Raw genomic sequence first — 16,512 nt, 5'->3', positions numbered from 1 at the left:
GCGGTGGCTCAAGCCTGTAATCCCAGCACTTTGGGAGGCCGAGACGGGCGGATCACAAGGTCAGGAGATCGAGACCATCCTGGCTAACACCGTGAAACCCCCGTCTCTACTAAAGAATACAAAAAACTAGCCGGGCGACGAGGCGGGCGCCTGTAGTCCCAGCTACTTGGGAGGCGGAGGCAGGAGAATGGCGTAAACCTGGGAGGCGGAGCTTGCAGTGAGCTGAGATCCGGCCACCGCACTCCAGCCTGGGCGACAGAGCCAGACTCCGTCTCAAAAAATAAAATAAAATAAAATAAAATAAAATAAAATAAAGTACTGATGATACACTGCAACATCAATCTTGAAAGCATTATGCTGAGAGAAGCCAGTCATGAATGGTCACATGTTGGACAATTCCATTTATGTGAAACGTCCAGAAGAGACAAATCTATAGAGCCAGAGAAGCTTTATGACTAGTTGCCAGGGGCTGGGGGAGGGGAATGAGGACTGCTAATGGGTATAGGGTTTCTTTTTTGGGAGTGATGAAATTGGTTGGCTGGGCGTGGTGGCTCACGCCTGTAATCCCAGCACTTTGGAAGGCCCAGGCAGGCGTATCACCTGAGGTCATGAGTTTGAGACGACCCTAGGCAACATGGCAAAACCCTGTCTCTACAAAAAATACAAAAATTAGCCGGGCACAGTGCCATGCACCTATAGTCCCAGAGGCTGATGCAGGAGGATCCCTTGAACCTGGGAGGCAGAGGCTGCAGTGAGCCGAGATGGTGCCACTGCACTGCAGCCTGGGTGACAGAGCGAGACTCTATTTCGAAAAAAGAAAAAACTAGATCTAGAATTAGATAATGGTGATGGCTGCACAACTTGGTGAATATACTACAAACCACTGAATTATATATACACTTTATCTTTTCGAGACAGAATCTCACCATGTTGCCCAGGTAAGAGTGCGGTGGCGTGATGTTGGATCACTGCAACCTCCACTTCCTGGGTTCAAATGATTCTCCTGCTTCAGCCTCTCAAGTAGCTGGGACTACAGGCATCCATCACCACTCCCAGCTAATTTTTGTATTTTTAGTAGAGACAAGGTTTCACCATGTTGGCCAGGCTGGTCTTGAACTCCTGACCTCAGGTGATCCACCCACCTCAGCCTCCCAAAGTGCTGGGATTACAGGTGTGAGTGACCATGCCTAGCCTATATATATACTTTAAAAGGGTGAATTCTAGGCCAGGTATGGTGGCTTATGCTTGTAATCTCAGTAGTTTGGGAGGCCAAGGTAGGATTGCTTGAGCCCAGGAGTTTGAGACCAACCTGGGCAACATGATGAGACCTGCCTCTACCAAAAAAAAAAAATGCAAAATTAGCCAGGCATGGTGGTATGCAGCTGTGGTCCCAGCTACTCAGAAGGCTGAGGCAGGAGGATCCCTTAAACTCAGGAGGTAGAGGCTGTGGTAAGCCATGATTATGCCACTGCACCAGCTTGGATGACAGAGGGAGACCCTGTTTCAAAAAAATAAAAGGAGTGAATTTTATGTGAAATATATCTCAATAAAAATGAGTCACAGTTGTCCAGAGATGGCCCTAACTGGGACCCCAGACTTTCTGACCCTTCCATTGTCCACCACCTCGTGAGATCTCAGTTTGAGATAGGAAAGATTCTCTCTGGAGTATGAGCAATGTGAACATTTTTCATTTTCTGAGTTTTTAAAATTCCCCGGCCGGCGCGGTGGCTCAAGCCCTGGTAATCCCAGCGCTTTGGGGAAAGGCCGATGACGGGCGGATTCACGAGGTCAGAAGATCGAGCCATCCTGGGCTAACTGGTGAACCGCCGTCCTTCTACTAAAAAATACAAAAACTAGCCGGGTGGAGGTGACGGGCCGCCTGTAAGTCCCAGCTATCGGTGAGGCTGAGGCAGGAAGAAATGGCGTAAACCCGGAGGCGGAGGCTTGCAGTGGAGCTGAGAATCCGGCCACTTGCACTCCACCCCGGGGTGGACAAAGAGCGAGACTACCGTCTCCCAAAAAAAAAAAAAAAAAAAAAAAAAAAATTCCCTGGACTCTGTAAATAAAAATATTTTATAAAAGAAAAATTGTTTTTGGAAGTCCCAGCAAGGGACCTCCAAGAGAGGTTTACAGAGCAGTGCCGCACTGAGGGTTTTCTTTTTAGTTTTGGCAAAAATAATAATGAGTTCATACAGAATATATATACATGTACATGTTGGTGGAAGTCTTCCCAATTGTCCTTCCTTGGGAAGGCCTTTCACCTATTATAAGTCATGTCCATTACGTTTAAGAGTGTGAAAATGGGCTTGGTTTTTTGGCCAGTAAGTAGCCTAGAATTACCTTCCGTTGGAAAATCTGAAAGCTGGGAAACTATAAATATCTCAAAATTTGGTGGAGAAAAGAATTTTTGGGGCTTTGGAAATCCAGATGCCTAGGTGGATTCAAGAACACAGAGAAGCTGGCAGTGGCTCACACCTCTAATTCCAGCACTTTGGGGGCCCAAAGTGAAAGGGGTCGCTTGAGCCCAGGAATTTTTTTTTTTTTTTTTTTTTTTTGGGTGATGGGGAGTCTCGCTTCCCTGTCCACCCAGGTGGAGTGCAGTGGGCCAGATCTCAGCTCACTGCAAGCTCCGTTCCCGGGCTCCAACCCATTCTCCGCCTCAGCTCCCGAGTAGCTTGGGACTACAGGCGCCCTGCCACCTCGCCCGCTAGTTTTTTTGTAGTTTTTTAGGTAGAGACAGGGTTCACCTGTGTTAGCCAGGATGGTCTGATCTCCTGATTGTTGACGCCCGTCTCGGCCCTCCCAAAAGTGCTGGGATTACAAGGCTTGAGCCACGGCGCCGGGCCGGCCCAGGATTCCAAGCGAACCTGGCAATGTGGTGAGATCTGTCCTCACACAAAAAATAATAAGTTGGGCCTGGTGGCATACGCTTGGCTCCAGCTACCTGTGGGAGGCTGGAGGTGGAGATTGCTTGAGCTAGGGAAGTCCAAGGCTGCAGTGGACCATGTTTCCCCCGCCATTGCACTCAGCGTGGGTGACAGAAGACCCCTTGTCTCCAGAAGAAAAAAGAACAACAGAAGAAATTCCCTCTAGAGTTGAGTTAGAGTGGGTGAGAGTGAGAAGGACTGGGACCAGCCCCAGGGGCTAATGCTAGCCTTAGAATCAGGAAGGGCCAGAATTAGCACGGTACGAACAAAAATGGGTGAACAAAAAAGGCGGAACAAAAATGCCAGATTCTTTATTCAGAAACCAATTTCACATTTTAAAAATATATAACGTACACTATCCCATCCTCTTTCCTTAACAGCTGAAGGTGATCTAACCCTAAAACACCAAGCAATCCTTTCTTACAGTTTGTTCCACTCCTGACTCAGTTCACTGTTTAATGTGGATAAGCTACCAACCTGGAAGCTAAATGAAATGAAGCGGTTTAGCACAGTACTATTAAAAATGTCCTGCCTGGTTGCCGGGCCGTAGGCTCAAGCCCTGTAAATCGCCAGCACTGGGAGGCCGAGACGGGCGGATCACAAGTCAGCAGAATAGGACAATCCTGGCGAACTCAGGGTTTTTTTGAACCTCCGTCTTAACTAAAATACAAGAATAGCGGCGAGGTGGGCGCCTGGTTGTCCCAGCCACTTGGGAGGCTGAGGCAGGAGAATGGCGTAAACGGGGAGCCGGAGGCTTTGCAGTGAGCTGAAGGATTCCGGTCCACTTGCACTCAGCCTGGGCGACAGAGCAGACTCCGCCTCAAAAAAAAAAAAAAAAAAAAAAAAAAAAAGGGTCCCCTTGCCTGGTGGGACCCGGCGCGGTGGCTCAAGCCTGGTAATCCCAGCACCTGTGGGAGGTCCGAAGACGGGCGGATCCGAGTCAGGAGATGGAGACCATCCTGGCTAATACGTGGAAAACCCTGTCTACTTAAAAATACAAAAAACTAGCCCGGGCGAGGTGGCGGGCGCCTGTAGTCCAGCTTAACTCGGGAGGCTGAGGCCAGGAGAATGGCGTAACCCGGAAGGGCGGAGCTTGGAGCTTGCGTGAGCCTGAGACCGGGCCACGTGCACTTCCCCAGCCTGGGTGGCCAGAAGCAAGACTTCCGTCCTCAAAAAAAAAAAAAAAAAGAAAAGAAAAAAATGTCTGCTGGCTCTCCTGCAGCATTTTACTTAATCATTTTTCAGACGAGGGATGAGGAGTGGTTGGGTAAAGGAAATCATCAAATGGAGCCTTAAATAACTGATTATAAAAGCTTTTTGTAAAATCACACAAATATTTCAAGAATAAATGCATTCTGGAGATACAAACCAGGCAAAAAGAAACAAAAATCAATGAAATTGGCATTACACTGGTAAAAGGCCAAATGGACAGGAGCCCTCGAGGGTCTATTGTGAAGTGCTTGGGGGCAAGTGGCCTCAAAGAAACTTGGGAGTGAGAGGTTTACACTGAGCTTGGGAAGGGAGCCTTGGGAAAACACCACACTTGTGAAATCAGAAAAAAAAAAAAAAAAAAGCAAGTGATGGTGCTCACAGCCCAGGACGACCTCCTGCTGGTTTAGGTCAGAGAAAACCTGAGAGAGAGATTCCTAAAACAATGAGGGTTGTAAGGGGACTGGTGGAAAAAATCCAGTGGAAATATTTTCTCCAGAAAGGAGGGAGCAAAATCATGGTAAGTTAGAATCTGGTACCCTACTGTAGTAGTAAACTTAAGGCCTGTTGAGGAAATTTTTAAACTTCCATCAGGTGACTGTATCAGGGAGGAGAAAACCAAGTGCTTCCTGCTTCACCTTCTGCTGCTTCTGGGACTTTTCTAGAGCTAGTACCTAAGGACAAGACCCTGAACCCATTTTATCACTGGGAGAGGAAAACCACCAGGCTTCCCAGCTATGGCTTGGCAACTCCGGAGTTCCCACGGCTTCCGTCAGGGCCTCAGGCAGGAGGAGATCGGGAGCGGATGGGAGAGCTGGTCAAGAAGGTGGTATAGGGACCATCCCCAAACACGTTGGCGTATGATGATTTGAGGAACTGGACATAGTTCTGCATGCTGCGGTTGGTGCTCTCGGACTGCTCCAGGCGATCTTTCAGGTCTTGCAGCCGGCTCTGGTAGCGGCGATCCGCCTTTGAGGAGAAACAGAGCATGGGTCCGCTGTGCAGTGTCCAAAATAGAAATCCATGGAGACATAGGGACTTTCTTAGGAGTTGCCAGGGGGTTGGGGGGGGGCAAGTGCAGAGTGACTTCTAATGGGTATGGGGTTTCTTTCTGAAAATATTCTAAGGCCAGACACAGTGCCTCATGCCTATAATCCCAACACTTCGGGAGGCCAGGACAGAATCATCACCTGAGCCTGGGAGTTCAAGACCAGCATAGGGCTGGGCATGGTGGCTCACGCCTGTAATCCCAGCACTTTGGGAGGCCAAGGTGGGCGGATCACAAGGTCAGGAGATCGAGACCATCCTGGCTAACACGGTGAAACCTCATCTCTACTAAAAATACAAAAAATTAGCCGGGCGTGGTGGCACATGCCTGTAGTCCCAGCTACTCGGGAAGCTGAGGCAGGAGAATGGATGAACCCAGGAGGTGGAGCTTGCAGTGAGCTGAGATCGTGCCACGGCACTGCCACTGCACTCCAGCCTGGGTGAGAGCGAGACTCCATCTCAAAAAAGAAAAAAAAGACCAGCACATGGGCAACATAGTGAAACTCTATCTCTACAAAAAAATATAAAAATTAGCTGGGTGTGATGGTGTGCGCCTGTAGTCCTAGCTACTCAGGAGGCTGGGGTGGGAGGGCTGCTTAACCCCAGGAGTTTGGAGCTGCAGTGAGCTATGACAGCACCACTGCACTCTAGCCTGGGTGACAGAGTGAAACTTGGTCTAAAAAAAAAAAAGAGTCTGGGTGCAGTGGTTCACACCTGTAATCCCAGCACTTTGGGAGGCCAAGGTGGGCAGATCATTTGAGATCACGAGTTGAAGACCAGCCTGGCCAACGTGGCGAAACCTCATCTCTACTAAAAATACACACAAAAAAGTAGCCAGGGATGGTAGTACATGCTTGTAATCCCAGCTACTCGGGAGTCTGAGGGTGGGGTGGGGATCATATGAACCAAGGAGGTGCAGGTTGCAGTGAGCCGAGATCGTACCACTGCATTCCAGCCTGCGTGACACATGGAGACTCTGTCTCTAAATAAATAAATATCTACCCAGGATATCCTTAAGGGATAGGAAAGTGATTGGAGAAAAATAAAACCATGTCATATTCACAAAAACAGTAACAACAAAACACCTTGGCCCACAGGCCCCACAGAAGTGGGCTCTGCTGCCCACTCTCCTAGCCCGGCCCACCAGCCTGACTCACATCGTCACGGCTCCGCCGCAGCTGGCTCAGTTCAGTTTTGGTTCTGCTCAGCTGAGTCTCAAGGTCCAGGATTTTGTTCTGGGCTGCTCGCTCCTTGGACAGCGCGTGCTCCTTGGTTTGTTCCACCTGCACATTCAAAGGCCCAGATATGAGGCTGGTTTACTGGACATGGGGAACACTTGGCAAAGAAAAGGCTGGGCCCCTCCCACTATCTGGTCTCACAGACAGCACTTGCACATCATTGTGGACTGTGTTCCCTAGAATGTTGGGGCAGGAACTAACTATGGGGACGATGCCTGCCACCCAGCTTTGCCTGCCCTTTCCCAGTGCTCCAGGAGTCACCACCTAAGATGTGGTAAGCCTATGTGAAGCTCAAGAGGGTAGTGAGTAAATGAGCAATCATCAGATATCAAGCATTGAGCCCTCTACAGTGAAAATGTGATCCTTACAACTAATTCATGAAGTGGGTACAACTGTGTGCCCATTTTTCAGATGGAGAAATAGGCTGAGAGGTTAGGTGATTTGCCCAAGGTCACAGAGCTAGTCACTCACAAAATCAGGACTGACCTGCCTCCTCGCATCTTCAATGGCGCTCTCCAACTGCCTTGCCAGGGTCCCGCATTCGCGTGTTTTCTCCTCCAGCCGCAGCTGAGACTGGTGGATTGCCTCTTCCCTCTTGGCAATCACCTGTAGGAACTCGATATTCTGGGCACTGGTCGCCTCCAGTTTCCTAGGTGGAAGCACTCAATCAGATCCTGGGCATACCCCAACCTATCATGTTCCACCCCGCCAGGGGGCTGCCAGCCTCTCCTGGACTGGGGATCTTATCATGCCAAGAATCTCCAAGGAGCCACAGGAATAAGCCAAAGAAATCTGCAGATCAGCAAGGTGGCCAAAGAACTGTGCAGCTGGTGCAACTGGTTAGAGAACAGAGTGAAGGGTGGGAACGCAAGCAGAGACTGACCGTGGACTGTGTTAAGTGTGGATAGCATCGCATGGAACACAGCAACTTGCAGCTCAGAAAAATGGCACCACTATTATCCCCACTTTAGAGATGAAGAGACCCAGCCTCAGAGAGGGGAATTCATTGGTCTGAATTCAGCACAGCTGGCAAGTCTGTAACCAAAACCTAAGCCCTCAACTTCTGCTGTTCACTGCTGCCTCCCACAGCAAAGGGACTTCAGCTACACCACTCAACATCTTGTGTGACCAGCCATAGGGCAGCTGTGGCCATTCTAATATACACACACTGTCCTCAATGCACTTCCAGGATGCCTTCCAATTTAAGGAGCTCTGCAGGGCCTGCAGGATCTAGCTGCATTTCCAAGGCCGGGAGGGCAGAGCAGAGGTGGAGCCTGGAAGGAGCCCACTTGGTTGTAGCCTCTTTGCAAGTGCACTGGTCACCTGGGGCACTTAGGGCCTCCTAGGACCTCAGGCACCTTCACCTCTGAAACTAAGGCTGGGACCAGGGCTGGAGGACTCTTGCCCACCTCTTACAGATGCTCATATAAGCTCTCAAGGAAGACAGTCATGGGTCTAAGTCATGCTTTGCCAGGTACCAACAGTGTGATGCTGGGAAAGTCACTTAACTTCTCCCCAAGCTCAGTTTCCTCATATTTAAAACTGGGATAATACCAGCTAACTAATAACATATGCTAAGCTATACTGAGTGCTCCTCTATGCCAGGTAACATGCTAGGACCTTTACCAGGATTGTATCATTGAAGACTCACAGTACCACCATGAAAAGATTATTATCAGCCAGGTGTGGTGGCTCCTGCCTGTACTCCCAGCACTCTAGGAGGCCTAGATGGGTGGATCGCTTGAGCCCAGCAGTTCAGGAGCAGCCTGGGCAACACGGCGAAACCCCTTCTCTACAAAAAATACAAAAATTAGCCAGGCGTGGTGGCGTACGTCTGTAGTCCTAGCTACTTGGGAGGTTGCGGCAGGAGAATCGCTTGAGCCGAGGAGGTCGAGGTTGCAGTGAGCTGAGATTGCACCACTGCACTCCAGCCTGGGTGACAGAGTGATTGATTGATTGATTGATTGATTGATAGACAGATAGATATAGATAAATTAACTCTACCTTGATCCTTTCCTCAAAAAGAGGAAATTGAGCTTCAAAGGAATTAAATGATTTGCTCAAGATCACAATGCCGGTAAGTGGCAGAGCTGGGCCCCAAGGCCAGGGCTTCTGATTCCCAAAGCTGTACCCTTCACCTCTGACTGCCTCCAACAATCCGTAAATAACAGAGAAGGGTCAGATCAGAAAGGTCTTTGGAAGGTTGACTGGCAAGAAAGGGCAGAAAAGAGTGGGGAAGTGGCCCCACCACAGTATACTGGCTGCTGCATTCAAACTGGGCCCTGCTGGCATGCTTGGACCAGGCATGCCTTTTGGGACAGGTGGTGCCTACAGGTGGGCTGATCCTGATCACGCTGTCATGGAGTATCTCCCCAGGCTGAGAGGCCCCCTTGCTCTCTCCCACAATGCTTACCACTGAAAAGGAAGCAGCTTTTCCTCTGAGGTCTGCCTAGTACCTTCCAGGGCCTTGAGTCCCTCAAACACTTCCGCACACTAAGCAAAAAACAGCTAAGTGGCTGAAAGTCTCAGGTCCTAGGAAGAGGACAGAGATGGGACCAAGTGCCTCTAACCTCTCCAGTTCATCCACCTTCAGACTCAGCTGTTTATTTTCCTTCTGGGAAGCCTGATGTTTCTCTCTCGCCATCTCCAGCTTGTCCCCCTGGTGTTCGATCTAAAATGACAGGAACACAGACTGGTTTACAAAGGAATTTCCCGCTAGAGCCCTCCCCCTCCCTATGACCTGTGGTCCACACCCAGGAAAGGGGTACAGTGCCCTCAGCAGGCGTCCAAGTCTCAACGCACAACCTAGAGGAGAAAGGACAGCAGGGATAGGTTAGGCCCAACTCCAAAGACAAAAGGCTCTCCCCACACTGGGAGAAACCAGGTTTGATGCTAAAGAATGACAAAAATGCTTTCTTGATCAGGGGAGGCCACTCAGAGAGGCCCAGCTAGGATCCAGGAAAGACATGAGAAGGCAGAAACAGCTGACAGGGCTAACTGGCCCATACAAACCAACCAGAGAGCTTTACCTGTTATGTTGCTGGTACTATTGATCTCAAACTCCTCTTAACTGGGGACAAGTGCAGGCAAGACCACAGGAAATCTGTCAATCCTTTTGAGTTGGCAAGTTTGAGAATGTACCCAGACCCAGAGGACTGCTTTATGCAGAAGCCTCAGCTATCAGGGCTAAAAGGCCCTGAGAATGCTCAGGTTCAACGGAGAAGGCAGGCACTGTAAGGTTACAGTACTGAGAACATCCGGTTGGGAACCAGACAGAGCTGGCTGGGTTCCAATCCCTGCTTACTAAGTACTAGCTCTGTGATGGTAGGGAATTACTTCTCTCTATGCCTTGGGCTGCTTTCTGTAAAATGGGAAAATAACACATGCACCTCACAAAGTTCCTGATGGAATTAAATGAGAGAATGCAGGAACACAAAAGAGGTGCTCAAAAAATGGTAGCTCCTTTTCTAATTATCACAAGTACACATGTCAGGAGTGGGGAAGGGGCTAGCTGGGCGCAGTGGCTCACACCTGTAATCCTAGTACTTTGGGAGGCTGAGGCAGGCGGATCACGCGATCAGGAGATTGAGACCATCCTGGCTAACATGGTGAAACCCCGTCTCTACTAAAAATACAAAAAATTAGCTGGGAGTGGTGGGTCGCACCTGTAGTCCCAGCTACTCGGGAGGCTGAGGCAGGAGAATGGCGTGAACCTGGGAGGCGGAGCATGCAGTGAGCCGAGATCACACCACTGCACGCCAGCCTGGGCGACAGAGCGAGACTCCATCTAAAAAAAAAAAGAGTGGGGAAGGGGCCTTGCCCAAAGTCATGCTGCAAATGAGTGGTATATAATTTCTTGGACACTGTAGGACACTGTAGGCATGGTTCTAGTAACCCAGAGACAGACTGCTTCTGGGAGAAAGGGACTGCTTGCTTCTTTCAGGACAGAATCTCAGGCAGTGAATCTGTTAAGAGTCAGGAGAAGCAGCTGAAGCAAGAGAAAGAGAAAAAGAAATTCTACAGCTCGGTGACTGCTAGCACCTCCCAGCTGTAGGTGTGGAGCTGAGGACAGCAGCAGAGCATACAGGCAGAGGCAGGCAGAGGCAGCAGTCTTGGGTGGTGGCAACAGCAGGAGGGCCCAGTGACTCCACGCAAGTGACGGCTCCTATAACTACAATCACTTTGTGCAAACACATGGCATTTGGCACACCAGACTTTTATTTCACAGCACTGATGATAGCTCATTCCTTTTAAAAAGCGGCAGCCAAGAAAAAGGAAGTAGTCCTCCCTTAGGGGGCATGCAGCTCATCTTGGTATGCGGGCCCCTGCTCGGGTCAGTTCGTGGGACCCTTTCTGCCAGTCCCTTACCCGGCTGCGCAGGTCTGATATGATGGCTGTGAGGTCGATGTTCTTCCGCTCATAGCCCTGCAGTTGGTCTTGGCACTCAGCCAGCTTCGCCTCCGTGATCTTCAGGATGTCAGGGAGCTGCTGCAGGTCAGCCAGCTGAGACTGGAACTGCCTTCGTGCCTGAAGCAGGAAGGAAAGACCCACAGTTAGGAAAGGCCTGGCTCCTAGTGGAGCCGGGCAGAGTCCTTTAGAGTTAGGGCAGGGCTGACACAGTCCCCAGTGGAGGATCCTGCAAAATCCACAGCAGAAGTGTGGCCTACACTCCCTGCTGGCCACTGAGCAGGTGGCTTGCCATTCATTTAGTTATCCAGTAACAATGGCAACCACACAGTAAACACCAAGACCCAGGCGTTGTACCAGGGGCTCTGCACACTTGCTCATTTAATTCAGACAACCTGTAAAACAGGTGATGCTGTCCCCATATAAGGATAGTAAGGATCAAGAGAACTAAGTCATCTGCCCAAGGTCATTCAGCTACAAACTGGTAAACACAGGATTAAAGTCTAGTCTAACTCCAAGCCAAGCACAGTGGCTCACGCCTGTAATCGCAGCACTCTGGAAAGCCAAGGGGGGGGCAGATCATTTGAGGTCAGGAGTTCGACACCATCCTGGCCAACATGGTGAAACCCCGTCTCTACTAAAAATACAAAAATTAGCTGGGAGTGGTGGCACATGCCTGTAGTCCCAGCTACTTGGGACGCTGAAGCAGGAGAATTGCTTGAACCCGGGAAGTGGAGGTTGCAGTGAGCTGAGATCACGCCACGGCACTCCAGCCTGGGTGACACAGCAAGACTCAGTCTCAAAAAAAAAAAAAAATTTAAAAAGTCTAGTCTAACTCTAAGCCCCTAGGAAAGCAGTCACAATGCTACAGGTTAGAGGGAAAGGTGAGAAATATCTGGTCTCAGTCCCTCCTTGTACTTAACATGGAGACTGAGGATCAGAGAGGAGCTTGACTTGCTCAAGATTATGAAACAAATTAGTGGCTGAGCCTGGACTCAGCCCATCTCCAAGGTAACCATTAAGATAATCCCCCTGCTCTAATCAGCCAAACCATCTGTAGAAGAATAAGGCTTTTTGGGAAGAAGATGGGAGACATATTTTCTGGTTGGTACAAAATAAAGACACCATATAGAATGAAATAGGCATGTCAAAGACCTGGCATAACTGTAGATTTCTGTCTACTTGAACACTCCAAGCAGGAGTTTTTTTTTTTTTTGAGACAGAGTTTTACTCCTCTTGCCCAGGCTGGAGTGCAATGGCACGATCTCGGCTCACTGCAACCTCCGCCTCCCAGGTTCAAGCGATTCTCCTGCCTCAGTCTCCCAAGTAGCTGGGATTACAGGCAGGTGCCACCATGCTCGGCTAATTTTGTATTTTAGTAGAGACAGGGTGTTTCGCCATGTTGGTCAGGCTGGTCTTGAACTCCCAACCTCAGTTGACCTACCTGCCTCAGTCTCCCAAAGTGCTGGGATTACAGGTGTGAGCCACTGCGCCTGGCCAGGAGGGTTTTGTTGTTGTTGTTGTTTTAAGGAAAGTGAAAAGGAGAAGAAAACCAAGGGGGGAAAAAAAAGACAAAGCAGCAGCATAGCATGAGAGAGAGAAGAGAGGAGACAAGAAAGACACAAAGGAGAGAGAGACACAGGGTAGACTGGATCAGTCCACCAATGAGAAAATGAGCTCATCTTTGTTGCCCAAATCAGATAGGGTCAAAGCAAACAAGGGGAACAGACTCACAGTCATTGAGTTAGATATGGAATTGGGTAGGAGAAGAAAGCAAGGAATGAAAGCAGTACCGCCTCAATCTCTTTGTTCATCTCATCTTTAAGGATCTTGTTCTCTTTGTCACAGCGTTCTAGCTGGGCAGCTACTTCATCAGCCTCCAATCTGGTCTTCATCACCTAAGGACCAACAACACTGTGGTTCATCTTAGGCAGAGCCACGTTTTGGTGAAAACCATCTTCCATACCCACCCCTTCCTGGGATTGGCCTGGTAGGGAGCCCCCAGTCTGATGGGGGCAGGGTAGGCACTGTTTGGAAGGGCCAGGGCCCCAGTGAGGCCTACCTGACTCTTATAGTTGTCAATCATCCCCTCATAGTTCTTCACTGAGGCCTTCAGCTGCTGGACCTCGAGGTGTGCCTGGTTGAGCTTGTCCTCCATTGGAGCAAAGCTGGCCTAGAAGGGATGGCTCATGAGTAACCCACAGGAAGGTTCTGCAACAGGTGGACCTCCTACCCTCAACTCTATCCAAGGAACCAGCAAAGGAAAGGCCCCCTACTCTAACCCACAAAGCACTTTGCCTGAGAGAAGCACCAAGAAGCAGGTAAGACTCCTAATGTTACCACCTCAGGTGAATAGAGATGCAAATCAATTACTTCTGTTTTTTCTTATTCTAAAAGCAATATATAATCATTAAAGAAAATGGAGATAAAACCAATACACACTAATCCTAATGCTTAATGACTTGGGATATGGCTTTATATCTATAGCTGCATAACTTTTCGTTTCTGTCAAAAGAATGAGACCATACTATACTTACTGCTATGTAACATACTTTTTCCCCACCATGGGATCTGCCAGGTTGTATGTAACATGCTTTTTGTTTAAATTTGTTTGTTTATTTATTTATTTATTTACTTATGAGACAGAGTCTCGCTCTGTCACCCAGGCTGGAGTGCAGTGGCCTGATCTCAGCTCACTACAACCTCCGCCCCAGAGTTCAAGCAATTCTCCTGCCTCAGCCTCCCGAGTAGCTGGGACTACAGGCATCCGCCACCACGCCTGGCTAATTTTTATATTTTTAGGAGAGACAGGGTTTCACCATATTGGCCAGGCTCATCTTAAACTCCTGACCTTGTGATCCACCCGCCTCTGCCTCCCAAAGTGCTGGGATTACACGCGTGGGCCACCGCACCCGGATGTTTATTTTTGAGATGGAGTCTCGCTCTGTCGCCCAGGCTGGAGTGCAAAGACACAATCTCAGTTCAATGCAACCTCTGCCTCCCAGGTTCAAGCTATTCTCCTGCCTCAGCCTCCGGAGTAGCTGGGATTACAGGCACACACCACCACACCCGGCTAATTTTTATATTTTTGGTAGAGATGGGGTTTTACCATGTTGGCCAGGCTGATATCAAACTCCTGAACTCACATGATCTGCCCGCCTTAGCCTCCCAAAGTGCTGAGATTATAGGCGTGAGCGACCATGTCCAGCTGTAACATACTTTATAAATTAACAATATGTTGTGGGCTGGGTGCGGTGGCTCATGCCTGTAATCCCAGCACTTTGGGAGGCCAAGGCGGGAGGACCACGAGGTCAGGAGTTCGAGACCAGCCTGGCCAATACTGTGAAGCCGGGTCTCTACTAAAAATACAAAAATCAGCCAGATGTGCTGGTGTGCGCCTGTAGTCCCAGCTACTTGGGAGGCTGAGGCAGAAGAATCGCTTGAACCTGGGAGGTGGAGGTTGGTTGCAGCGAGCCGAGATTGCACAACTGCACTCCAGCCTGGGTGACACAGTGAGACTCTGTCTCAAAAAAAAAAAAAAAAAAAAAATTATGTTGTGAATTTCTCTCAAGTCAATAAATGTCCTCTCAACTTATAATGCAGGTGGGAAATTTAAAGAATAAAATAAATGTCTTCCTGTAACCAAAATACTCATCTTAGATGGAACAATATAAAATGGTGTATCAAATGAATAAAATAAGTAGTAGTCACTTAAAAGAGAGATAAAGCTCAAAAATCCAACCTTAACAGATGTCTGTAAATATGGTTAAATCAGAAAAGCAAGTGACAGAATAATGGATGGATGAGTGGATGTGTATGTGCTTGATTATGTTAGTACCAGGGGAAAATCTAGAAAAATACATGTTCATGGCTAGTGGAGATCTTCACGTCTATATCACGTTTCTGTAATGTTTTGAACTTTTACTATGAGCATATTTAACTTTTATAATCATACTGGGAAAGGCCAGGTGTGGTGGCTCACGTCTGTAATCCCAACACTTTGGGAGGCTGAGGCAGGTGAATTATTTGAGGTCAGGAGTTCAAGACCAGCCTGACCAACGTGGTGAAACCCTGTCTCTACTAAAAATACAAAAAATTAGCTGGGCATAGTGGCAGACGCCTATAATCCCAGCTACTTGGGAGGCTGAGGCAGGAGAATCGCTTGATCCCGGAAGGTAGAGGTTGCAGTGAGCCGAGATCTGCCACTTCACTCCAGCCTGGACAACAGAGCAAGACTCCGTCTCAAAAAAAAAAAAAAAAAAAATTATACTAGGAAAATGTACTTCTACAAACATCATTTTGAATGGCCACAATGTAATACACTACACAGATGCACCATACTATAACTAATCCCCTAAATAATTGTTGGCTTTTAAAATTTTTTTGTAGAAATGGGGTCTTGCTGGGGTTGCCCAGGCTGGTCTAGAATTCCTGGCCTCAAGCAGTCCTCCCGCATTGGGATTACAGGTGTGAGCCACCATGGCTGGCCTCCTAAATAACTGTTAAGACTTACATGTTACTTTTAATTTATCTGACAATTACACTATATAATGAGATACTAGTACACTCCCACCAGAGTAGCTAACATAAAATAGACACTCAGTACCAAGCATTGCCAAGGAGGCCAGAGCGACTGTTATCCTTTTACTCACCACTGACAGGTGTGGAGATTTGTTCAACTACTTTACTATTCAGTAACATCTACCAATAACTACTTTACTACTTAGTAACATGCTTTACTATTCAGTGACATCTACCAAATATAGACTTATGCACACCCAGTGATGACCTGGCAGTTCTACTTCAAGGTACATAGACAATAAAGATGCACCAAATGTGTACACCTAAAGACATACAAAGATGTTCACAGCAACACTATGGAAACCCAAATGTCCACTGACAGTAGCATGGACAAATGTACTGTGGTGTATTCATATAACGGCATACCGTGGAGGGCTGAGGATGAATAAACTGCTACAAACAATGGGGCTGACTCAGCAAACTTGCGGAGTAGAAGCCAGGCCCAAGGGTGTTCAAACTACTCAAATCTCTAAAGTTAAAAGCAGGCAGCTAACTTGCGGTGACAGGAGATGGGCTAGCAGCTACCTTTACAGGGGTATTAGTAACAAGAAAGGTCGCTAGGGTGCAGGCAAGGCTCAGTCAGAATGACTGATAACGCATATTCACTTCATGAAGATTCTAGGATCTGTGTACTTTTCCATATGTTATTCTCCCTTACAATCAATCTTAACAAGAAAAAACAAAATCAGTGAAAACATAAAGCTAGATATTATTGCCCAGATCAACAAAAAAGCAAGATAAAACCTGTCTCTGAAATGTCAACCTCTGCTCAGGTGCCTCTCGCCCCGGCAGGCTTTGAAAGGAGGGTATGGGCCGGGCGCGGTGGCTCAAGCCTGTAATCCCAGCACTTTGGGAGGCCGAGACGGGCGGATCACGAGGTCAGGAGATCGAGACCATCCTGGCTAATACGGTGAAACCCCGTCTCTACTAAAAAATACAAAAAACTAGCCGGGCGACGAGGCGGGCGCCTGTAGTCCCAGCTACTCGGGAGGCTGAGACAGGAGAATGGCGTGAACCCGGGAGGCGGAGCTTGCAGTGAGCTGAGAGCCGGCCACTGCACTCCAGCCTGGGCGGCAGAGCAAGACTCCGTCTCAAAAAAAAAA

The 16,512-nt window shown here is 48.6% G+C and overlaps 1 protein-coding gene across 33 annotated transcripts in view; it reads right to left on the bottom strand.

The window, feature by feature from the left end:
• Positions 1-4,224: 4,224 nt before the first annotated feature.
• ODF2 (outer dense fiber of sperm tails 2) overlaps positions 4,225-16,512 on the bottom strand; it is a 48,212-nt gene continuing 35,924 nt past the window's right edge. For 27 of the 33 annotated variants that reach the window (XM_017848206.1, XM_017848202.1, XM_017848203.1 and 24 more), the window contains 7 exons: positions 12,891-13,001; positions 12,622-12,726; positions 10,790-10,948; positions 8,992-9,092; positions 6,908-7,070; positions 6,341-6,466; positions 4,225-5,105 (listed from right to left, as the gene is read on the bottom strand). In XM_017848206.1, coding sequence (XP_017703695.1) covers positions 4,917-5,105; positions 6,341-6,466; positions 6,908-7,070; positions 8,992-9,092; positions 10,790-10,948; positions 12,622-12,726; positions 12,891-13,001 — 954 coding nt within the window. In that variant the 3' untranslated portion in view covers positions 4,225-4,916. Of the gene's footprint in view, positions 5,106-6,340; positions 6,467-6,907; positions 7,071-8,991; positions 9,093-10,621; positions 10,949-12,621; positions 12,727-12,890; positions 13,002-16,512 lie in introns of those variants that run through there. The other 6 variants (XM_017848223.1, XM_017848222.1, XM_017848226.1 and 3 more) reach the window with 2 other exon arrangements.

This window comes from Rhinopithecus bieti, unplaced genomic scaffold (assembly GCF_001698545.2).
Source record: "Rhinopithecus bieti isolate Rb0 unplaced genomic scaffold, ASM169854v2 scaffold_29388, whole genome shotgun sequence".
Lineage (NCBI taxonomy): Eukaryota > Metazoa > Chordata > Mammalia > Primates > Cercopithecidae > Rhinopithecus > Rhinopithecus bieti.
The sequence above is the reverse complement of the archived record's forward strand: the minus strand, read 5'-3'. Positions and strand labels throughout refer to the sequence as shown.